The sequence below is a fragment of the Rhincodon typus genome, chromosome 29 (genome assembly GCF_021869965.1).
Source record: "Rhincodon typus isolate 14 chromosome 29, sRhiTyp1.1, whole genome shotgun sequence".
Classification (NCBI taxonomy): Eukaryota; Metazoa; Chordata; class Chondrichthyes; order Orectolobiformes; family Rhincodontidae; genus Rhincodon; species Rhincodon typus.
In genome coordinates, this window is record NC_063360.1 from 30,711,784 (window position 1) to 30,737,469 (window position 25,686).

The window sequence follows — 25,686 nt, forward strand, 5'->3', positions numbered from 1 at the left end:
GAAGGCCAGCAAACTAGCAGATCAGACTAGATGGGCTGAATAGCTTTCTCCTGCTCCTCTGTCTTCTGGTCTAAAATGTGAAAGAGAGAGGCAGAGAGGGAACTTCTATGTTTTGAGGAAAGTTGGAAAAGAAGTGAGAAAGTATTATTAATTATGGCAATTTTAACTGAAGAACTTTGCCATGGATGAATGCTTTTTTTGTCAATTTATGAGATGTCAGGATTGCTGGTAAGGCCAGCATTTATTGCCCATTCCTAATCACTCTTGAGCAGGTGGTGGTGAAGCACCCTTCTTGAATCACTGCAGTCAATCTGGTGTAGGGACAGCTTGTGGTAGTTTTAGGTTTTGGCCCAGCAACAATGGAGTAATGCCAATATATTTCCAAGTCAGGATGATCTATGATGTGGACTGGAACTTGTGCCTGCTGATGTTGCCGTTGCATTTGCTGTTTTTGTCCTTCCAGGTGACGGAAGTTATGGATTTGAACATTGCTGTTGGAGGAGCCTTGGTGAGATGTTGTATGTTATCATGTAAATGTTGCAAACGACAGGCACTGTGCATCAGTGGTAAAGGGAGTGAATGTTAAAGGTAGAAAATAGAGTGTTGATCAAGCGTATTGCTTTTTCCCAATGATGGCAAGTTTCTTGAGAGTTGTTAGAATAGGACTGATCTAGACAAGTGGAGATTATTCCATCATGTTACTGATGTGTACTTTTTAGGTGGTGGACAGGCTTTGGGATGCCAGGACTTGAGTCACTCGCTGAGTAATGATTCCCAGCTTCTAATCAGCTCTGTCAGCCACATATTTATATGGCTGGTCTGGTTAGATTTCTAGCCAATGGTAAGCCCATAGGATGGTACAGTTGAGGATTCAGCAATGGTGATACCATTGACCATCATGGAGAGATAGATCCTCTCATGTTGGAAATAGTCATTGCCTGGCACTTGTCTGGCATGAGGATTACTCACCACTTAATAGTCCAAGCCTGAATGCTATCCAGATCTCACTGCATGCAGACATGGGGTGCTTGAGTTTCTGAGTGGTTAGGAATGGAGTTGAACACAGTGCAATCATCAATAAATATCCCACCTCCAACTTTATGTTGGAGGGAAGATCATTGACTAAAGTGGATGACGATGGTTTAATGGGACACCATCCTCCTACAGTGATGTCCTGGAGTTGAGACTGTTGGTCTCTGCCGACCACAACCCCTTCATGCGAGGTATGACTCCAACCAGTAAAGAGTTTTGCCCCTGATTCTGCTTGACGTCAATTTTGCTCGGGCTCCTTGATGCCACAGCAAGTCAAAAGCAGCCTTGACATCAAAAGCAGTTGAGTCAGCGCACCTCCAAAATTCAGCACCTTTTGACCGTGTTTGGACTGAAGACTGTAATAAGATCTGGAGTACCGAGGCCTTAGATAGGACCCAAATTGAGCATCAGTGACCAAGCTATTGCTGAGTTAGTGCTGCTTGATAGCACTGTCAACGAAAACGCCCCTGCTAATTGAGAGTAGACTCCCGGCATAGTGATTGACCGTATTAGATTTATCCTGCTTTTTGGGGACAGGACATAACTGGAGAATTTTCCACATTGTTGGGTAAAAGGCCAGGGCTGTAGTCGTGCTCGAACTGCTTGGCTAGGGGTCATAAGAGGGAAGGGGCTAGCAATGAGAAACTTTATGAGCTTGTCATTGTTGAATGTCGCCGGGGATATTGAACTGCACTGAGCTCATTATCAATTCCTGGGAGCTGAGAAAGCCATATTAGAAAATCACCAGCTGCGGAGAAGGATCATGAAAACAAAATCCTCTCGTGCTGATAGGGTTAGATTTATCTATGGCTGATCCTGTCTTCTCTTTAATAAAGACAGCCTGTTACGCCTTCTTCTCTGACTGCTTGAAATACAATCCCACAATAGGGTGTAGATGATAACGATAGTTTAAATACCTCTGCTGTAAGGCCCCAGGTGAGGAACATGATCCCCGACCCCACAGTGTGCTGATGATAAGTTTTCCTCTGTTTACTTTAAGCAGCATTCTGACTAGCTGTCTGTTAGTGTTACAATGATGCTTCTCATAAATAACATGTGATTTATTGTGTTCCTTGTCTTCTGACATTGTTAAGAACAAGATATATATACACTCCTCTTGTGGGAGTTTATTGAAGGAGCTTGAATAGAGAGCAGATTGGAAAATGAGCCAAGCTTGCTGACTGTCCTTTTAAAAAGGAAATCAGGCTTCCTATATCTTCAGTTGGAGTGGCCTTTATTTAACATGTTTTCAGCAGTAAATTTCCTGCAAATGCTGTAGTCCTGCAATTCATTTCAATTTTTTTCATGTTAAGTAACAGCCTTGGAGACAGAATTTGCAAAACACTTGTGTTTATGTGGAGCTTTTTTGGGTTATAAAGCATTTCAAAATGCACCACAATGAATTGCAATTATGTAGAGAAATACAGCAGCTATTTACTTGCACAGAAAGAGCCCGAAAGCGAAATCAATATTTATCTAGTTGGTTTGTTTTTACCTGCCTTGGTGAGTGGCAAAATAGTGCAGATGTGAAGGGAAATTGGATTATCAGTCCTGCAACACCCTAAAGATTTCCCCTAAATGATGGCTGGATGTTTGATTCTCTTACTCCATGTTCATTTAAATATTGGTCGTTCTGTCAAGGAGAAACATTTCCTGCAATAATCCTCAAAATGATCACTAATTTCAGTCCATGTCTACTTTCTTTTAAACTCATTGACATTTAACTTAAAGTTACATGGCAAGTTATCCTTTTCCACAGACTGGGGACCAGTTGCCGACGTGACATGGGTGTAGTCCAGAATGTTGCCAACAATGCAGCTTCAATTCCCTTCTGGCCCACACAGACTTGGTACCTGCTTCCCCGCCCTGATCCACAAGTCACAATTCGAGGATACAGGGTAGGTGAGCTATTTAGGACTGAGATGAGGAGAAAATTCTTCACCCAGAGAGTGGTGAGCTTGTGGAATACTCTGCCACAGAAAGCAGTCAAGGTCAAAACATCGAATGCTTTCAAAAAGGAGTTAGATATAGTTCTTAAGACTATAGGGATAAAAGGATATAGGGAGAAAGTGGGAACAGGGGACTGAGTTGGATGATTTAACTCGCAGAGCAGGCTTGAAGGGATGAAATGGCCTACTCCTGCTCCGATTTTCTATATTTTCTATAACCTCTGAGAGTAGAAGGAAATGGGAAATCCCCAGTATTGAAAATGGCCAAGAAAACAGCTCAGGACGACGGGTCTACGACAAAGAATCATGGACCTGCCTCTGGACAGAGCACTCTTGCAATGGAAATGGGAAAATGCTGGAAGTCAACACGTCCATGTGATGCATTCTATGGAATTTATGGCCAAACTCAGATAATTCCACACCCTCCACTTTGATAGAAAATTGCTCACCTCATTGAAAGGCTGGCTCCCTCATCTTTGAGCGAGAGTGAACCTGGCAAATTCAGTGGGTCAATGACAGTGTTGTTGTACTTTTTACAGTCGCAGGCATCCCTTGATTCCACCAACCTGGATAACAGGTGATGCCAGCTGCATGAATAACAGCTACTATGTCCCCAGAAGACTGGTGTGTTTTTATGAGCTTTCCTGGTGGGTTTTTCAAATCTTTGCAAATGCCAGGGTCAGATTTGTTCATAATCTTGCCCCTCTCACGGATTGCAATGGCACCAGTGCACAGCAGATGTCCACCCAGATGGATGGTGCTTAAGTGTCCCTGATGCTGTCCTCACTGTGGTGTTTTTGCTGTACAGCTGTGACTTTTGTGTGTTGATTAGAGGGTCACAAGGAAGTGAATTAGCTCTGATTCACAGGCAAAATGTCAACCACTCGGTTAAACTGGAAGGTCAGGTAAATCAGAAAGGTGAGATACGCTCAAGCTTATGACAAACCTCTGTTCTCTTTCTTTCCCCACCATGTCTGTGATCTTAACTGGAACTAAAATATGCCATTGGAGAATGTTAACTGCTTAAAACTGTCCCCTCTTAATGCCAGAAAGATCACACTAAAGAAAAGGTCACTCTAAATCCCTTCCTTTTCTTTCAGCTTCTAAGTCATTCATAGCTGAACCAAAATTTGAAAAGGTTTTGTCAAATAATCTGCACTCTTTATCTCCTAAATTAGATATGTTCTATTTATAGCAAATGTTCTAACTTAAATGGTTCCCCCTACAATGCAGACAAGTAATTGAAATTTTAGCCTTGTAACGCTGCTAGTTCTATATCAATGTTCATTTAATCTAGTCCCTCCCTTAAATATAGTGATTCATAAAAGATTTACCTCAGATTTTGTCACCTTGGCACCTAAGATGGTGCTGAAGAATGGCGCTTTTGGACACGTTTCACTGTATTTTTGTATCCCTGTGCTTGAGTACATGTGACAATGAAACCTAATTCTAAATTCTAAAAAATTCTAATTCTGGAAAACTTTGTAGCTGTTGCGATAATAACTAAATTAACTATAGAGGTCCCAGTCATTTAGTTACGAGTGAGGCATTCACTGCTGTGCATTCCCGGCTGGATGCAGTCCCAGTAATGGCCTTGGCTGTTGGTGGCACTGCTGAGAACTGCCAGCCTTCCAGAAGCTCTTGGAGGTGGCTTCTCATCGGAGCTCTGACGGCATCTGATCAGTTGCAGGACAGGCCCAGAATACAGCTACGGGTTCCACAAATAGCCCAAGAGTGGCTGCCCTGGTTTTCAGACCCAGCCTCAGGGCCCAATCTGCACTGACGCAAGTCGGTTCCTATGAGTTTCGCTTCTGTTTAAAGACTGATAGCCTTCATGTGAAATTCTTCCGAGGTGACTTCTAGGCCAGGAGTTCCTAGCTCCTCGTCCTGCTCACCAAATTCCAATCCCTTTCACAATCCCAATTTCCTGATTTTGGACTAATCCTTCACCACTCAGCCACATATAAATGAAAAATTGGTATGGAATACTGATTACCTGTGAAAAAGAAACTCACAGAAGAAACAGATGAGAATGGGATATTATTATAGGTTAGGAGAAGAATCCTGAACCGAGCTGTTGACTTTCTCACTAGACTATACCAACCTATCCTTGTTAAATTCTTCTAACCATATCAATGTACCACTCTTGCTACAAACGACTGGTAAAACAACTACTGGAAGATAAGACTATTTACATGCACTGTTAACCACGAGGCTGCTGTATACTGAGTATAGAGTGTAAGAGTTACTGCATCACATCCTGACTCGGTGATGGTGATTGACAGCAATTTTAGATATGCCCCTTTAAGGTCTGTGTACATCGAATCACAACACTTCCACCATTACCAGCTCCTCGTCCCCACAGTGCTGCTATCCCCCTCCACTAACCTGCCTCAGGAATGTACTGTCCCGTAGAATGGCTGGCATAAATAGAAAATATTCCAAAACTGTTTTCCTACATGGCATTCAGCGAAAAAAGTAATTCTGTTTGAACTGAACTATTCAAATGCCATTGATTAATAAATCACCATTTTATATTCAAGTGAAGGTAGGAAGATAAACAGGCCTCTTGTCTATCCAATAATGCCTGAATAAGGTTTGAGCTGTTGAAGTAATGGTCCAAAGTGTTTTAATTTACATTTTCTTGCAGAAGATGTTCTTATTAGAAAGACACTGGAAAATAATCGGGTATGTAGATTTCCACTGAGGATTTGTTGATACCTCCCAATTGTAGAGGTTATGGCTCTGTTATCGTTGAAGTAAACTATTTGGCCCATTGTACCAGAGCCATACATTTGAACATGTGATCAATTTGTTCCATTCTCTTGGCCTTTCCTCAGAGTGCTGCATATTCGCAATCGATATCCATCAATCGAGGACAGTTGTCATTATCCAGTTGAATACCTTAAGCTTGCTACATTCCTTTAAATCAGATTTTCTGGGTGTTAGAAAGCAAACAGTTCAAAACCATAAGGTTGTTAAGTGACACAGCAATCTGTTTTCTGTCTCTTAGCCAATTGTATCCAAATTGTTGTTGTTCCTTTTATCCCGTGGGTTTCAATTTTGCTCATTTCGCGAATAAATCTAAATGTGGTACCTCATTAAATGCCTTTCGACAGCCACAACATCAGCTGCTCTGCTCATAATTCATCCTTTCTATTACTTGTACAAAAATGAAAATCATTTTGGCCAAACAAAATTCAGATTTAACATCTCCTTTATTAGTCCATACCTGTCCATGGCTGCTAATGTTCTGCTAGGGTGTAGTTCCTGAAAGTGTCTGCATTAAACTGACCACCCAGTAATTGCCAAGTTTAGTGTTCTTTTAAGAAACAGGGTTACAACTTTTGCAATCCTCTCCTCCTTTGGCAATATCACCTCTCCTAAAGGAGGATTTGAAGATTGAAGACAGTCCCACGATTTCTACCTTTATTTCCCTTGGCAGTCCCATGGAACAGTGGGAGCATCTCCATCTCTGAACTGATAGCTTCTGGTTCATATCCCACATCTTTTGGCTGTGGTAGCTGCATTCCTAATGCAGCCAAGTGGTCCAGGAGATCAAAGGCTATGGGAAGAAAGTGGGAAATCAGTTGGATGATCAGTCATGACAATATTAAATGGGGGAGCAGGATCGAAGGACCTATACATCTTTATAATATTTGTGGTGGCAGGCACTAATGGCAAGAGAGGCCCCTTGTCAACCTTCCTGTAGAAGGTGCAGGAAAACTGCTGCGTTATTTTCCTGATATGAGTGGACGAATTTAGTGAAAATCCAAAGGCAAAGTGAGGACAAGTGAGAAGACACAATTAGACTTCCCTCAGCAACCTAGGATGCTACACTCCTCCAGACAAGGTCATTTTAAGGACACTCAGTCTTCCAAGTACCTCCTCTACTTTTTTTTATCTCACCCCGTTTCCCAACAACCTCCTCATTTCCCAAGTCCTCTTCCTTGATAAAACTCTTGCTGAATTTATCATTTTTAAAAATCTATGCTTCATCTTTGAGCATGGTAATGTTGTGGTAGTATTATTGGATCCGTATATTAGCGTTCCAGGCTAGAGTTCTGCAGTCATGGATTCAAATCCCACTACATCAGCTGTGATTATTATTTTCTTTGTTCATTCATGAGAAGTGGGCTTTATTGTCTAGTCCAGCAGTTATCACCCATTCTAATTGCCCTTGAGAAGGTGGTGGTGAGCTGCCTTCTTAAACTATTACCGTCATTTGGAGGTAGGACATCCACAATACTGTTAGGAAGTAAGTTCCAGAACTTTGACTTAGCAACAATGAAGGAGCAGGGTATAGTGAGTGATTCAGAGGGGAATTTGCTGATGGTGGTGTTCCCATGTATCTGCCATTGGTGGTAGAGGTCATAGGTTTGGAAGGTGCTGTCAAGAGGTGCCTTGATGAGTTTCTACAATGAATCTTGTCATTGGTACACGCTGCTGCTGATGAGCATCAGTGTTGAAGGGAGTGAGTGTTGAATTCAATTAATTAATAAATCCTAAATTAGTGAAAAAACTATTCACAGTCACGTTGAGCATGAAACAGCCAAATTGCCATAAAAGCCCCATATTGTTCATTAATGTCCTTTGGGGATGAGAACTGAGATCCCCAACTGGTCTGGCCTACATCTGGCTCCAGGCCTGTAGCAATGTTATTGAGTCTTAAATATCCTTTGAAGTAGCCGTCAAGGTGCTCTGTTGTACCAACTACCTACAGTAGATTCCCGATTGGCCCTACCCTTCCTCACAACTACTGTTTACACACTATCAGTGGATTCTGTTATGTGAGCAGCTAATCTTTTTTGCCCCCACTATTTTCTTTTTTCATTATCCTCTGAACTTTATATAATCAGTGTGATTCCTACTTGACTCTTCAAACTGACACCTGTGATTGCCCCTCTTTCTCCTTCATCCTTCTGTCAAACTCTTGCATTATCCAAGGAGCTCAGGCCTTGATTGTCCACTCTTTTTTTGCTGTGGGATTGTACTGGTCTGTACTAGAATCCCTTCCTCTTTAAGGCTAGCATTGCTCCATTACATTTCTTCCTGCCAATTGACTCGAATTCTTGCTTCAAGTGACTGAATTTAGCCATCCAAATTGAAGTGGGATCTGGCCTGTTAAACTTTGGTGGAAAGGGTTGCTGACTTACTCCTGCAGATCAGATAAAAAAAAGTGTATTAAATAAAAGTTGAACGATTTCACCAGGTTTGTCATTTATGAAAATCTGCATCTCATTTCTTCTAAACAAAACTCCAAAATCTGCTTTGTCTGCAAAATTTTAATGAATTCCAAAGAAACTCTAAGGCATTGTAAAAGTCAAACAGGGTGACACTTTACAACTTATTAAAACATTAGATTTGTTGTTTCTCACTCTGTCAACAAACTAAAATTATTCTGAAGCAAGTGTTTTCCTTCTGTGAAGAGTTTGTGTGTTGATGTCTGCTGCCTCTGTTATTGATGTGTGATTCATGTGCAAATTGCCTGTCCCATTTGGTTTTAGCCATTGCTTGCTGTAGGTATAAGAATATTCATATCAATGGCTGTACTCTGAGAATCAACATTTTTCCTGTTGGAAGGACATTTAATCTTTAAATGAGGTGAATCTAAGGAAAAAAAGTGAGATAGTTTGCCAAGAACTGAGCTTGTGTTTTTTTATTGGGCAAAGTGGTTCAGTGAGGAAGCTGAAGATAAATGAAAATGTGGGATAAGAGATAGTGACTGAGTGAGTCAGAACCTCAACCAATCCAATTTTCCTTTATTAACATCTTAAAGATGAAATGCTTCTTTACAAGTAGGCATTCTATACTCTCGGAATTTAATTATCCAAAGTACTGTTCCGATCTCCTCTTCAGCTTCCCTCTGTAAGGACTGCTGAGTGAGACCTGATTCAACAACTACTTTGCATATAAATCCTGACATCAATAAAGAGAGGAACAAACTCTCAAACTTGCTCCTGTGAAGAAAAAAGTATTTTCTTTACATTTAGCACACACAATTGCTTGAAAACCACCATTAAAAATCAAGGAACTGAATTAAGTATTTTAATGAATAATACAGCAAAACTGAAGTTATTTTGTTCTTAATATGAAGTCTGTCCTTTCTTACTCCCTCTCGCCCAATGCCAGTTATTGTCCTGAGGGTCTGAGTGCAGGCCATTCCTCAGTGCCTCCTGGGAATGAACACCCTTTATCTGTAGATTTGCCAATAGTTTGTCAAACAAGTTTATCAATGGGGAGCATCATATTGGGTCCTTAGTTTATACTCCATGCATAGGGCTGTTATGGCACAGTGGTAGTATCCCTACTCTAAAACAGGAGTCCAGTCCCAAGTCCCACCTGCTCCAGAGATATGTAATAGCATCTCTGAGCAGGTTCATTAGAAAATGTCTATACCTTGTATTTACATCTGCACAGATACATTCAAGCATGCACACACATGTGTATGAAAACTTACATATGTATATACAAATGCACACGAGCAAATGCGCATACCTGCATGTGCACATATACATATGCAATCTGAATTTTTTCTCCATCTTTAGCCTTGGGACACAGTGGCAAATTGTGGCTCTGCTTGTCAATGCAATCAAAATAATATAACTCAGCACGGACCAGGGAATGAACCTGGTGCCTTTCTGCAATACATGGCTAATTACCAAATTGAGCAGACAGTTTGCCAGTGATGCTATTGAGAACGTACCTCTCCCTCTCATTTTAGTAATAATGGCAAGTGCGGTTGCCAAAGGGTTAAGGTGTGACAATTGAAAACATGACAATGATTACTTACCTATTGAAAGTAATCATCCCTGATAATGAATTACAACTTACCCAGCACAATTCAGACAATCACTCAGCTTCAATACAGTCAATTGAGCTTGGCGTGCAACGGCCCTGCATTAATTCTGAAGCAATACACATATCAAGTTTTACAAGGAGTCAACAGTTTGGTCTGGATCACTGGCCCAATAGTCAATTAGCAGACAGAAATGTCGACAGTCAATTATGTCTAATAGTGCTTTGTTGCATTAAAATGAATTGCTTTAAAGTTGCCAAATATTCAATGTGGTATTGTATGTTTTAGACTGGATGAACAAGATGGAATGAAGAATATTTAAAGTACTAATGTAGCGTTACTTAGTGAAAATGTCTATATGGAGTAATTAGTCTTGATGTACATCTTTTTGCATTATAAACCCCCAGTTATCACTTTGCTAACTCTTGTTTCTTCTTTGTGATTTATGAATCGCCAGGTTAGTTTTCTCTGAACGTTGTGCACTCAGTAAAAACGGTCACAGAACCTTCCCTCTTAAACTTGCAAATGTTTGTTAAATTAATGAAACCAGAAACTCTGGTTGGTTTTCACCATGGAAACACATTTATCGCCCACTTAACTGTAATGCTCTCTAACTGTCTGAAGCAAGTCGGAGTCCCTTCCTCATCTTAATCACGGGGCCCATTAAGGGTACCCATTGCTGCCTGATTCTCATTTCTGTCCCAGGCAGACAACAAAGTCCAAATCTTTCTGGAGACCAAATCTTTGCTCGCCAATGCACCCACAGACTTGGCAATCATGCACTAATGTCTGTACAGACAAAAAGAGCAGGGGCATTTATAGGCTGGAGGTAGCTTGAAATTTTCATGCTCATCAATGTCCAATGCGATAGTTTGCACTACCGTGAATATCATGTTTCCAATGTGCTCACAACATGCTGGCAAAGTGATTTCCCTGTCACTAAACAGACATTAAGTGAATGCAGATTTCTAGAACTAGAAGCAATTTGACTTGAACTGTGCAAATAACTTTGTGGCAAGATTAATATGACATACTGCCTTGACTCATTCACAGTCAGAATGATCATGTGCAATTTATTAGCAGACAGGTTAGTGAGCCTTTGTAATCCTGTTTGCTGAGAAAATGAACGTTAATACGTAGTAATAGCCTGCATTGCTCATACAAGTTGTACTGCTACAATTCAATAGCTACATCACAACCTATCTGCTAATGGTTGTGAGGTTCCAATATGTCTTATGATGGGAGAGGGGGCTGCTGGGCTGATGAAAACCATTGCCTTGCTGCTCTGTGCTTAAATAAGCTGACTATCCCCTCTTCTAGCTCAAAACACGGAGCTAGTTATTATCATAAGAATAATTAATCGACAAAACAATATTCAAATTGAATTTTAATCATTGAGTTTGTAAGTCGAACCTGTTGGGAACATGCTCTGATTTGGCAGAATCTATGAGTCAGAGAATGTTGGTGATGCCAGTATTAGGGATGACGAAGACAGTGAGGAAGATAATGGAAGCCATTAGCCACAGGGAGCAAGGTTGCTTTGCGTGTGACAATCTGTTTATAATGAATGGATTTTTTTCTTTGTGATCTCCAGGCCTCAGTTCCTACCCACACCTCTCAAGTGGCTTTCACTGTTTTCTCCATTTAACATCCTATCAGCAACTACAGAAGCATGCATTTACAGTGCTTTTAATCGAGGGTCATCCAACCAAGTCTGACACAGAGCCACATGAGGAAACACTAGGACAAGTGACCAAAAGCTTGGCCAAAGAGAGAGGTTTTAGAGAGCCTCTCGAAAACAGAGAGGGAGAGGTTTAATTATAGAGAACATTCCAAACCAATCCATCTCTCTTGTCTTCCACAACCTTCACTGGTTTCTTATCACTGTAGTTTATTTCAAATCCCTGTCTATCATTTCCTGCCCTTCACTCCCACCCAGTGACCTCCTGCAGCCCCATATTACTAAATTGTAACCCTCTGCACTCATTAACATTGCATTAGCTCTGAGAAGGTTAGGGTAAATCCAAAGAATTTCTTTAAGTATATTAAAGGAAAAAGAATAACTAGAGAGAGAATAGGAACCCTCAAGAACTAAAGTGGACATGTATGTGTGGAACCGCAGGAGATGGGTGATGTTCTCAATGCATGTTTCTCTGTGCTTATCATTGAGAAAGACATGAAGACTTTGGAATTTGGGGAAGTTATTGGCAATATCTTGGGGACAGTCTATATCACAGTAAAAGAGGTGTTGGACATACTAGAATGTATGAAGGTAGATAAATCTCCTGGCCCTGACCGGATATATCAAAGAACCCTGCAAGAAGCTACCGAATAAATTGCAGGGGCCCTGGCTGATATATTTGCATCATTGTTAGCCACGAGTGAGGTCCCAGAAGACTGGAGGGTAGTGAATGTTGTGCCTTTATTCAAGAACAGCAGCAAAGATAAAGAAAAATAGGGTGTATACACACGGACTTTTTCCCAGGGTTGGGGAATCGAGGACTAAAGAACATCAGTTTAAGGTAAGAGGGGAAAGAATACATGGGAACCTGAGGGGCAACTTTTTTACACAGAGGGTGGTACGCATATAGAAGTGGTTGAGGCGGGTACATTAATAACATTTAAAAGGCGTTTGGACAAATACATGGATCAGAAAGGTTTAGAAGGATATGGGCCAAGTGCAGGGAAATGGGGTTAGAGTGAATGGACATTTTGTTCGGTATGGACCAGCTTGGGCCAAACGGCCTGTCTCCGTGCTGTAGGACTCTATGATTCTATGACTGAACTCCCACTCTACCTCTCCCACTCCTTTCCAGCCCTCTCTCCGCCACCTGTAGGAACAGAGTGCTCACAATACCTATGCCCACAGTGTAACCTATTCTTCCTATCCTCTCCACTTTGCTGCCTCTCTCACATCCTTCAGCAATTTCTTCAAAATGTTCCTCAATGCAATGCATTCAGTTGTCACTACTCAGCTCTGTGAATTTTGATTTAATTTATTGTCGTCACATGTACCTAAGTACAGTGAAAGGTTTTGCTTTGTGAGCAGTACATGCAGAGCATAACATACAAGGACACACAGATCATAGGGTATTTAGACAGAGGGAGGTATACAAGGTTATGGCTGCAAAGGAGGTTGCACAAAAGAAAGAACAACATTAGATTTGAAATTAGAAAGGTCCATTCAGCAGTGTGGTAACAGCAAGGAAGAAGCTGTTTTTGAACCGGTTGATATGTGTGTTTCACCTTCTGTATCTTCTGCCTGACGGAAGAGGTTGGAAGACAGTACAGCCGGGGTGGGAGGGGTCTTTGATAATGTTGGCTGCTTTTCTGCAGCAACAAGAAGTGTAAATGGAGTCAATGGATGGGAGGTTGGCTTTCGTGATGGTCTGCACTGTGTTCACAACTTTGTGTGATTTCTTACGGTCCTGGGCAGAGCAGTTGCCGTACCAAGCTGTGGTGCACCCAGGTAGAGTGCAGTCTGTGGTACCCCTGTAAAAATTGGTGAGGGTCCTTATGGACCTGCTGAATTTCCTTAGCCTCCTGAGGAAGAAGAGGTATTGTTGTGCCTTCTTGACTATTGCACCTACATGGGAGGACCAGGACAGATTGCTGGTTATGGTCAGTTGTTATGGGGCTTTCCTGGGTGAAATCTCCTAAATGAATGAAAATAGTTGTTGCTGTTGTACATATTGACATGATGAAAAGAGAAAGTCTGCATACAACAGCATAGCTGACATGTAAGAGTGAGACTCTTCACTAACAGCTACTAAGCAGCAATTTCTCATTATTCATTACAAAGTTCTTTAAAGATGAGTTGCAAGATCACAGTGACCACAGGATCTGAGAGGATCACATAAACAATTGTACAGAAAACTAGGAGGTAAACAAAACCAGCTATTTAACAGGCTGCAGAGCTGGATAAACACAGCAGGCCAAGCAGCATCATAGGAGCAGAAAGGCTGACATTTCGGGCTAGACCCTTCATCAGATTTTCAGCGGATTACAGCAGATATTGACTTCACTGCATCAGGTTGGAGACAAGACTTGTGGTTTTAACTTAGAGTCTCTGAACTCAATACAGCAACTAGTCCCCTGAGTACTTCAAGAATACTTCTCAAGTAAAATACAACTAAAATGTGCAGTAGCAAAAGAAAGGTATAATTTGCATAAAGTCAATCCTAGTTATTTAATGTGATCTACAGGTGTGAAAATTACCTAATTTTTTTTTCATTCACGGGATGAGGGCAATGCTGGCTAGACCTGCATTACCTGCTCAGAGGGCAGTTCAGAGTCAACCCCATTGCTGTGGGTCTGGAGTCACATGTAGGCCAGACCAGGTAAAGATGGCAGTTTCCTTCCTTAAAGGCCTTAGTGAACCAAATGGGTTTTTCCAACAATCGATTCATGATAATCATTAGATTCTTAATTCCAGATATTGTTATTGAATTCAAATTCCACCATCTGCCATGGCAGGATTCAAACCCAGGTCCCCAGAGCCTTATCTGGGTCTCTGGATTAACAGTCCAGTGATAGTACCACTAGACCATTGCTGCCCCTCAATCTCACCCATTCTGTAGTATCAGTATAAGTGGCTATACAATATCTGCATTTGTCTTTCTACAGTTCATTGTATCAATGACTTTCAAATATTAAATAACTTTGAAAAGTTCTGTTGCTCCAGAAAAAGGTAACAGCCATTCTGCATCAGCAACAGCAATGAGTGAGGTGAAACAACAAGAAAAATTTGGGCTACACAAATGCCAGGCAATGACCATCTCCCCATGACATTCAATGGCATTCACATTGCTGAATCCCCAATTATCAACATCCTACCATTGACCAGAAACTGAACTGGACTAGCCATATAAATATTGCAGCTACACGTACAGCTCAGTGGCTGGGAATACTGCAGTGAGTAGCTACGTGATCCCCCAAAGTCTGTACAGTATCTATGAGGCACTATTCAGGAGTGTGATGGAATCTTCTCCATCTCCTGGATGAATGTAGCTTCACCAAAACTCAAGAAGCTAGACACCATCCAAAACATAACAAACCATATGATTGGCACCTTAATCAACACCTTGAACATTCACTCCCTCCCAACCATCGACACACACTGGCAGCACTATGTCCTATCTAAAAGATGCATTGCAGTAACTCACCAAGGCCCCTTCAAGAGCACTTTCTAAATCCACGACCTCTGCCACCTGGAAGGACATGGGCAGCAGACACATGGTGTACACCTCCATCTGCAAGTTCCCCTCGGTGCTACACATCATCCTGAATTGGAACTACGTTACCGCTCCTTTACTGTCACTGTATCAAAATCCTGAAACTCCCTCCCTGATGGCATTGTGGGTGTCTTTATATTCCAAGGATTGCAGCAGCTCACTGCCACCTTCTCATGTGCAATAAGTGAAGGCCTAACCAATGATGCCGACATCCCATGACTGAACAGAACAAAATGGTTATTTTGATTGTTCTACTTTTTTTTGGGCTGATCCCAGCAATTTGCATTTATCGTCTGACCCCGAGAAGGTGATGCTGAACTTTCCCCCTGTAACCTCCAACCCTTGTGCAAGTAAACCTCCCATGGTGGTGGTATGAGGGAATTGTAGGATTTTGCATCTGTATCGATGGTTGCATTCCCTAAAGGATATTTGCGAACCACTTGCATTTTTACAACAATCTGAGCAATTCAGTGTCATTTTACCGTTACCTAAAGATATTACACTCATCTCTGCTGTTGTATTCAGTTACAACAATGCCTGGATCGAGGCTGAAACATAGTCTAGTGCTAATTGACTGTTATTAGTTGAGAGAAGAACGTTCCCTTGTCTTCTTTGAGTAGTGCTATAGGATCTTTAATATTCCTGAGAACAAGGAGATAGAATCTTAGTTTAACATCCCAGCCGAGAAAGAGATACATCAGGCAATGTAGCATTCCATTAGTCCCATCCTGGAATGAGAACCATGCAGAAACACTCTGCTCGCAGATTCAGATCCCAACCCCTTCCCCCCCTGCCGACTCCAATGTGGGATAGCTAACAGCTGAACAAAGAACACTGAAAGGGAGGGCTTGCAGTTGACAGGGGATTGTAATACACTTAAGCATGACCTTCACACCAGTACGTTTAAAAACCCTTGCTGCAGACATTCTCTGCCAATTTACAAATTCATCGGGCCCTGTTTGTCACTGGCCACTTGTGGTCAAGCGCTTCAGACAAGCAAACCCCTTGTGGAAATGCTATTGCACAATTGCTACAGCTGACAGAAATTCTCTAGTGCCCTTGTGTGTTGCTGATCACATCTGCTTTGATCCATTCTGGGCTTTTACAGCTTTTGTCCCACATGAATGGCAGTAGCTCTGAATGCTCCCCGAAGTGGCCTATGAAGTAGATTGAGAATTCCACACACAAAATCAGAAAAACTCAGTAGGTCTGGCAGCATCCGTGGAGAGAAAGCAGAGTTAACATTTCGGGGATGCAGTGACCCCTCTTCAGAATAGAGTGTTCTGTGTTTTTTTTTGAGAATTCCACATATCATTTGAAGAGAAAAATCCACCCCCATCCTCGTAGAGCTGCCAGGGCTGGACAATAGATGCCAGTTCTGCCAGTGGTGCCCACTTCCTGAGAGAGATTTGTGGCATTCTGATTCAAACTGAGAGGATGCACAACCCATCTGATTTCTAGCTGTAATGGGCCTGCTCACTGAGTTTATCTCATTGCAATCCAGCTCCTAAAGAACGCAGACCTGCAGCACAAGACTGTCCATATAATTCAGCGCCAATGGCAATTTTACTTAGGGAGAGCTCTGGACCACAGGAATGAGATGAAGAAAGCAGGTCACATGCGTGCTGAACCAAGGGACCATGAGTAAGTGAAAGGGAATTTGATTCTGAGCCTACAATACACCACCAGGGAATGTTTGCTTGATGTGGGCACAAGGATTGCCTGAAATAAGGAGATGTCGATTGCTTGGTGCAAACATCACCATTTGGAAGAAAGAGAAAATAAAGAATCATGTTGCAATTTGCAGTGATGTTAGAGAGAAAAAATGCTCCCTGAAAAAAATGAAGGCCCACATCATTGGAGCTGTTAATTGCCAGGCATTGAAGGGGCAAACAGTTTGCTCGTCTGGAACTTAATACACTAAAAATATGCAACAATCTGGTATGAAATATTCATTACCAGTAATAATGCTATTTAAATGTTTTATTGACACATGTTCCTGTGCTTTGTAATGAAATAACAGCTGTTGGGAGAAGTGAATTTTTTATGAATCTTTGTTGATTGCTAATTAATATCTGGTTTACGCCAATATTTTTGATACAACTTGCATCCGGTGTTTGAGGGAATCAATCAGAATTAAAGGACAACACGAATAACACCGAACCTGATGGTGAACTACAGGATTGAGAATTACATGGAACAACACAAAAATGGATTGTTTGCACAAGTCTGCACTGATGGTCATGCTGCATGTGACCCTCTTCCTACTTTAGTTCATCTAATCCTGACATCACATCTTAGTCCTATCTCCCTCATGTACTTATCTAGCTTCATCTTGACTGTGTCTATACTAGTCCTTCTGTCGCTCTTATAGTCTTAGAAACGTACAGCACAGAAACAGACCCTTCAGTCCAACTTGTCCATGCCAACTAGATATCCTAAATTAATCTAGTCCCATTTTCCAGCATTTGGCTTATACATCTCTAAACCCTTCCTATTCATATACCCATCCAGTTGCCTTTTAAATGTTGTAATTGTACCAGCCTCCACCACGTCCTTGGACAGTTCATTCCATACATGCACCACCCTCTGCATGAAAAAGTTGCCCCTTAGGTCCATTTTAAATCCTTCCCCTCTCACCTTAAATCTATGCTGTCTAGTTTTGGACTCTCCTACCTTGGGGAAAAACCTTGACTATTCACACTATCCATGCCCTTCATGATTTTATAAACCTCTGTAAGGTCACCCTTCAGCCTCCGATGGTCCAGGGATAATAGCCCCAGCCCAGTCAATTTCTCCCTGTAGCTCAAACCCTCCAACCCTGGCAACACCCTTGTAAATCTTTTCTGTACCCTTTCAAGTTTAACAACATCCTTCCGATAGCAAGGAGACCAGAATTGAATGCAGTATTCCAAAAGTGACCTCAACAACGTCACACAGCAAAGAGCAGAAGTAGGTCATTCAGCTTTTCAAGCCTGCTCCACCATTCAGCAAAATCCTGCCTGATCTTCTTCATTAACTGCAACCTATCCCACTACCTCAATATCTCTTCTTCCTCTTAGTAGCCACTCCTGTATCAATCTCTATGTTGACTATAACCACAAATTGAGCGTCCAAAGCTCTCTGGGGTAGACTGTTCAAAAGATTAGCAACTCTTTAAGTGAAGACATTTCTTCTTACCTCAGTCTAAGGGCCAGAGATATCTACAACGCGGAAAAATGCCCTTCGGCCCATTGCGTCCACACTAGTCCTAAATAGCCGATCCCTTATTCTAAGACTATTACCCTTCATTCAGCTGCGGAAACATTCTCCAAGGATATATGCTATGAAGGCCCCTTGAGAATTTTATATGGTTCATTGACACCACCTTTCATTCTTCTGAAGTTGCTGCAGAGGCGATGGTCTAGTGGTATTATTGCTGGACTCTTAATCCAGAGAACCAGGGAATATTCTGGGGACCCATGTTCAAATCCTGCCATGGCATATGGTGAAATTTAAATTCAATCAAAAAAATCTGGGAGTAAGAGTCTAATGATGACCATGAAACCATTGTCAATTGTCAGGAAAAGCCCATCTAGTTCACTAATGTCTTTTAGGGAAGGAATCTGCTATCCTTATCTGATCTGACCTACAGGTGACTCCAGACCCATAGCAATGTGGTTGACTGCTTTCTGGGAAGTTGGGGGTGGGCAATAAATGCTGGCCAGAGAATGATTAAAAAAAAGTCAATAAAATATTGGCCTAATCTACTCAACCTCATCTCTTTGGACAATCCTACATCTGGAATCACTGCAGTGAACTTTCTCTGTCATCTCTCTAAGGCAAGCGAATTCTTCTTTAACCTAAGCAAACCAAATGTATACATGTTCTCACCACTGTCTGCTGAAAGAAGTTTATCCTGGATTATGTATTGGATTTATGAGTGACTCTCTTATTGTCATAGCCTCTTGTGGACTCTGGTTTGATCTCAGTTCTATCTAACTTGGCAGGAGAGCTACCTCAACTAGTCTTCATGTCCCTACAGTGGGGAGAGGAAGCTGAGCCCTAGTTCCTGCTCCTGATATTCATCTGGTCAATAAATGCTCAAAAATGTGCGAATCTTGATATCAGGATGGACTCAACAGTGATGCCTGCGCTCCCACCTTCATTGTTAAACATTGCCAATATTCATTCTCCACTGAGCGCTCACAATTTTCGTGAGATCAGCTGGTGGAACTGTTCACTAATTCGCTGAAAATGGAGTGGGTGATGTCATTGAAAGTACAGAGATGGAAAACATATTTAGATCATCCTAGAGAGCTTTGGGTAACTGCTTTAAGATTGGACTCTTCAAATTTTAGAACACAAATGTTCGCCTAACTCTTCTGAAATGCGTTGACCTGCTATTTTAATGGAGGCATTAGCTTGCTTTATTTTAAAGTCATAATTTACAATTTGGATGCTGCCGTTGACCAAACTACTCACTCCTATACATACACAACTACTGGGAGTCCCTGTATAAAACGGAATTCGAACAGTTGTAGTTTAGAATGACATCATATCTTTGAAAGAGTAATGACCTTTGACCCACTGGTTGCTCATTCCACTCAGAAGAGGAAACAAAGTGAGCTTGATGATCACATTGGAGCGAGAGCAAAAGGAGGGCCTGCGAGTGACAGTGAAACAAGTCCGGATGTGGACTGCCATTGTGTGATCACATTGAACATCCTCTGAAGGCCATGTACTTTCAAGACACTCGACCTCCTTCAGTAAGATGAACCTGATTCTCCATCTAGCTACATTGTACTGCCATACCCCAGAACCAGACAGAGCAACACTCTTATCTCTGGACAAAGAGTTTGTCTATCAGACCTGCTTTTACAGACATCCCAGCTGACTACAAAGGAGCAAAGAGGACAAAAACAAAATTCATCTCGTCTCACTGGGTGAGCACACCCTGGCCATGCTTTTGTTCATTTTGTTTTTTTTTATATACTGTTGAGGTCCAGTGCACACGGTTTAGTCAGAGATTGACATTTGGGCAAACTCCTTTTAGAATTTCAAAATGCTTTAACCCCTTTTCAGCCACATATGATGGCACTGTGGAAACCGTGAATGCAACATGTCAGGTTTCATCTCAACGATTCCAAGGTCACTGTTTCATGACCTTTATACAGGCTCCTGTTGTTACTTAAATCTAAAAATACAATCAGTTTCGCTTCTGTTCCTCCTCTCAAACCATCAATGTTGTCCACACTATATAGACGGAAGGATAATGCTGTCCATTGCCATCTTTTGCTGAGAGCATTTGCAAATACAACTATATTGCATTTCCTCCCTAAAACTGCACAATCCTTTCCTCCTTTACAATACAGCTTAATGGTCACCTCTTTCATTTTCCTTATATCTAAGTATGTGAAGGTGTATCAAATTATGTTTAACAACTCTTGTGCAAATTACCTTGGGGTCGTTTATTACATTTTAGCTACTGAATACCAGACTGACTCCTGTAGTGACAGGAATGACATATGGATTAGCTCAGACTATAGTCTCTGGAGTTAAGAATGAGGTAGTGGGCCATGGGTCGAATCTCAGAGAAACCTACTAAATTCTAACAGGGCTAGACAGGGTAAACATAGTAAGGATGTTCCTGATGACCAGGGAGTCCAGAAATAGGGGACACGGTTTAAAGATATGGAATCCTTACCATTCACGCCAGTAATATTCAGAGCCCCAGTGGGTAATCTTTCCATTACAGCTGGTAGTCAGGCCAGAAATTAAGCCTGTCTGGAGCTGGAGGAACACAGCAGGCCAGGCAGCATCAGAGGAGCAGGAAAATTGACGTTTCGGGTCAGGACCCTTCTTCAGAAAGCTGCCCCATTTCTGAAGAAAGGTCCCAATCCGAAACGTCAGCTTTCCAGCTCCTCTGATTTTGCCTGGCCTGCTGTGTTCCTCCAGCTCCACACTGTGTTATCTCTGACTCCAGCATTGGCAGTTCTTACTGTCTCAGAAATTAAGCCTTATGTTTCAGAAACTCTGCAGAATTCACAGCACAACAGGGCTGAAGTTGCGGTGAAGTCCAGGAAAGTGTTTTCGTAATGGCATACCGGGCGAGCTTGGTTTTGCAGGAAAGTGGGTGAATTTTCGGTTTTCACTTAAAATGAGCAAGAAATGGTGACGGCACTCCCATCCCTAACTGTTATTCAACACAATTTCTCACCCTGTCCTTCGCCTGATTGTTAAATTAGTTTAAGGCACAAAAAAAGTCAGCTTTCAATCCCTTAAGCCAGTGAGGACGAGGAGTTCGCAGGAGTTCCCATTCCTAATCAGCATCCAGTGATCCTACTGGGAAAGTGTTTGTGAATGATCAACTAAAGATCAGACTATGATGCCCTTCACAGCAGGCCTGCAAGCTACTGAGGAGAAGGGCTGCTTGTATCTTGGAACTACAGCACGACCTTCAGGAGAGGAGAAAATTGGAGAATGTTCCTTTATTTGAAGCTATTCCAGAGGAATTATAAAATGGGTAATTTAGTACATTAAATATTGAATAAATATAACCAATTATGCTTACGTCTCCAGTCTTTAGTGGCAGATATATCAATGGTTCTATTATTAAAGCAATTATTCTGAAAGGAGATGTTCAGTTGAACGTCTCATCAAATTATATAAAATATTAAATAGTATAGGTAAGATAAACCCAGATTATTACTTCAAAGGTAAGACAAGAAAATAGGACCTGAGCACATAAATGGAAATTAGCATAAAGTAAATTTCGAATAGATGTTAGCAAAAACTTTCTTACTCGAAGACTGAGAAATTTCAGATTGATCTATCAAGTGAGGCGTATGACAGGAAAATAATGCGCCTCTTCGAAATAAATGAGGATACCGTAATGGGAAAGTTGTGGATTTCAGTGAACTGGGCTTCCTTTTGAAAGAAATTCATTGCATGTAGCTCCTCATTGTGATCTTCTAAAACAATTTTGATCACTTCACGAGCAACACATTAGTGATTGTGGTTTTGCAGGCAGCCATTTTGTCAAGAGCACATTTCCACAGACAACTCTTTGCTCTGTTTGTTAACCTGCTTTTAGTCACAGGTAGAATGTTGGCAAGGACATGCCTTGTTCAATAGTGGATACAAACCAAAAAAGACGTTTGGATACTGGAAATCATAAAAACAGAAGTTGCTGTCAAAGCTCAGCAGGTCTAGCAGCATCTGTGGAGAGTAATCAGAGTTAAAGTTTCGGGTCCAGTGAGGAAGGGTTGACTCTGATTTCTCTCCACAGGTGTTGCTAGACCTGCTGAGCTTTTCCAGCAATTTCTGTTTTTGTTGTTCAATAATGGTATTGGCTCGATAATGCATGGTAATATGGAGTCTATAATGATTTGAGCTATGGGATATATGGTCAACAGTGAATAGAGCTATAGGGTCTGTGGCAAAAAGAGACGTGTGCTGTATCGTAAATAATGCTATTGGATCTATAAGGAATATGGCATCTATGATCAATTGTGTCGTGGTTGTATAATGAGCAGTGCGATCTGGCTCTAGCATGAGTAATGTTATAGAGTTTATGGTAAATGGTGCTATGAATGGCAGGGTCTATATTGTGCACCAGAGCAGAGGGCTAATTCAGACTTTATCACCAGCAATGTAGCACATTTTTAGTTCAAGACTGAAGTGTCAATCTAAATTCAGTGATAAAAGTCAGGAAGCCTTGTTACTTGACACAGTTGTGAGAAGCACTAATAATAATTCATTGTGTTTTATTTCCAGCTTCACCTCACCCTAATATTGTTGGGAAACCCTGCTTAAAGTTAAAAGTATATGTCCGACCAACAAGTAAGTCACGTCTGTTTGAATGTCTTATCTAAAATCTGTAGTTGATATTGTTCCTTTAAGACTGCATGCTTGATGCTACTAAATCAATAAATTGAATCAGTGGAATAACGCTAAATAATTGCTTGTTCTAACTCCTTCCCTCCCTGTTCTGCTGCCATTTTCTTCCACTTTTATTTCATCTTCACTGATATGTCTCAATTTTAAAGCTGCATTGATTCATATACCAAGGACATTCCCATTGGCCTTTGTAAAGATTCAGTTTTAAGTTGATCTTTGGGTGGGCAAAAGCAAGACAAGGGTGGGTTAAACTCAAATGCCTCATTAAAACATAAGACCGAGCTATTTGGTTGCTTGCTTTGAGGGGATTTGTTGAGAAACTAAAAGAGGTAAGTAAATCTTTAAACCTCAACATTGGGAACCATTAATGCAGCTTTAATTTGAGGCATTATATCAAAAAGGGTAGGTTGGAGAATGGCATGAATCACATAAGGATAAGCATAAATTCAATCAGAGAACTGAACTGATGTAAACTGAGTTGGTTTGACTGCATTGGATCAAAAGACAGTTTTCACTATTAAATGTTCATTCTGGGTCCTAAAACTAACAATTTAAAATAATAGAGCACTTGATCGCGTTACCTATGATTTTGGCAGTGGTAATGGATTGCGGGGATAGGGGCACTGATTAATTCAGTTGGCTGGGCAGTTAGCCTGTGGTTCAGAGTGATACCACCAACCCAGGGTTTAATTCCCATTCTGTCTAAGGTAGCCTCAAGGCCTGCCTCCTCACCTTGTAGCAAAATTCCAGCATGAACCCATGATTCAAATAATCGTGGATGCTACCTAGAGAGAGCTTATTTTAGACAAAACTGACGGCAAAAGCATTGATGGTGAGCAGGATTTTAAAAGCCCTCGGCAGAGCCATTTATGGAAGGAAAGTGTTGGTTAAAGAGACCCAGGAAGCCACCATAATGAAGATCTTTTTGCATGGTTATTGGGGCGGGGCCTTGCACAATGGATAGTGAAGGGAGGCAGTAATTTGAACATATGTAATTCAGGGTGGGGGAAGTGGAATATTAAAGTGAAAATCGAATTTCATCAAATTTTGTAAGTTGTGTTGAAGTTAAATTCTGGGGATCAAAATTTGCAGTAGTATCACCAATGGGGGGATTTAGTGCTTATGAGATTGGTTTAGCTTAAGGCCCAGTTCCAGGTGCTACAAAGCAAGGACAGAGGTACAGCTTATTACCCAGTTCTGGGGGAGAGTTATTAGTTTAAACATCAGATATGGGACTCTGGCTTTTGTTTAAAGTTTGATTCTAGGGGAAGACCTATAATTTGGGGCCATGTTAGTTATGGTTTTAGCTTAAGATCCATTTGTAGGAATTGGGATTCAAGATGTGTGTGCACAGTGTGCGGTCTAATTTCTGGGCAAAGATCTAAGGTTTATCCTCAGTGTATCACTTATGGCCAAGTTTGATGGGTTTGGGATCTCAGCGCTAAACCGCTAATCACTGGAATCTTGTCTTATAAACAAGGCTCCTCTAAAGTCAATCATGAATTCTACCATTCCACTGGCACCATTCAATACTTTGTCCCTTAACGTCTAACTTTTTTTTGAAGGCTGTAGTTCAAAAAGGGGACTTTGAAACAGGATCCCTTTTCTGTTGCTCACTAACCCTATGCTTTGAAAATCACCCTCTCACTGACACATAGCTGCTGTTTCTATTTCTGTCGTAGACAGTTGTATGGAAGCAGTAGGGGTGAATGAAGGTGATTTCGATGTAAACAACAGTTCAGTTGAAGCTTCAGGTCAGTAATATCACAGTGCCTCACCTTTCTCTTGTCTTTCTCCCTCCCTTTCTCTCCTTATGCTGTGTTTTCTCCTGATCCTTTTCTTGAAATGTTACACCCAGGGTTATTGCATACCTTAAATATTGCCTTAATGCTTACATTTAAAGTTCATAAGTGATGTAAAATCTGGGATAAGAATTATGCAATGGCAATTAAATTTACAGTGTGGGGTAGAGGGGAGGGATAGAAAGGAGACAAATTTGACTGGGTTAACATTTAGGCACTGAGGGAACTTGAATCCCTAACTCTTGAAGAATTATAAGAAAAAAATTGTAATAATCCTGGTGGTACTTGCAACAATCTTTTACTGTTTCTCTAACTAACCATTTCGACTGCTAGAATACAATCAGACTGAGGTGTCAAGCGTGTCTGTTGTATCCTGTGATTATTACGAGGCTTGGCTGTTAGTAGAATTTCAAGATGCCAGGTTTTCTTAATGTCAAACTCATGATTATTTTATTTCAGAGTTTATGTATTTATTTTTATTTCTCAGCTCTCGTCAGATCCAGTAATATGACATTTGTCTTATGAGATTAAATATTGTAAATCAGGCAGGAGTAAAGAAACTGTGGGCTTGAAATTAGGTGAAGATAAGTGTGTGCATCCTTGTTGTCCCTTATTTGAATTGAGGCGTTAAGTTATAGTAAGTGGGTAAAGATACTGGGCAGAGGAGATTCAAACTGCAGGTGTTGATGATCAAGATTAAAACTGAAACTTTAAAGCCATGATCAAAATCCTTTGGGACTGTGTGGACCCTCGGACGTTTGAGGCTGGAAACCTCCAACTCACAGTACAGCTTTTTGGTGGAGTGAGGGATCTCTAAACAAGGGCAAAAATCTATTGTAGAATACAATGGTTCTCTGACTCAGTCTGCTGTATGGGGCAAGTGTGAGGACCCTCTAATGTTGATGACAGTGAGAGAACTAAAGGCCCATGAGCCATTGCTGAGTCTCTGTGGGGGAGAGCGGGGCAACAGCAGAGAGGGGTGGTACCCC

The 25,686-nt window shown here is 41.3% G+C and overlaps 1 protein-coding gene across 1 annotated transcript in view; it reads left to right on the plus strand.

The window, feature by feature from the left end:
• Positions 1–25,686, plus strand: part of LOC109920234 (ephrin-A2-like) — a 347,797-nt gene that overhangs the window by 310,572 nt on the left and 11,539 nt on the right. The window contains exon 3 of the mRNA XM_048614246.1: positions 22,773–22,838. Coding sequence (XP_048470203.1) covers positions 22,773–22,838 — 66 coding nt within the window. The remainder of the gene's footprint in view (positions 1–22,772; positions 22,839–25,686) is intronic.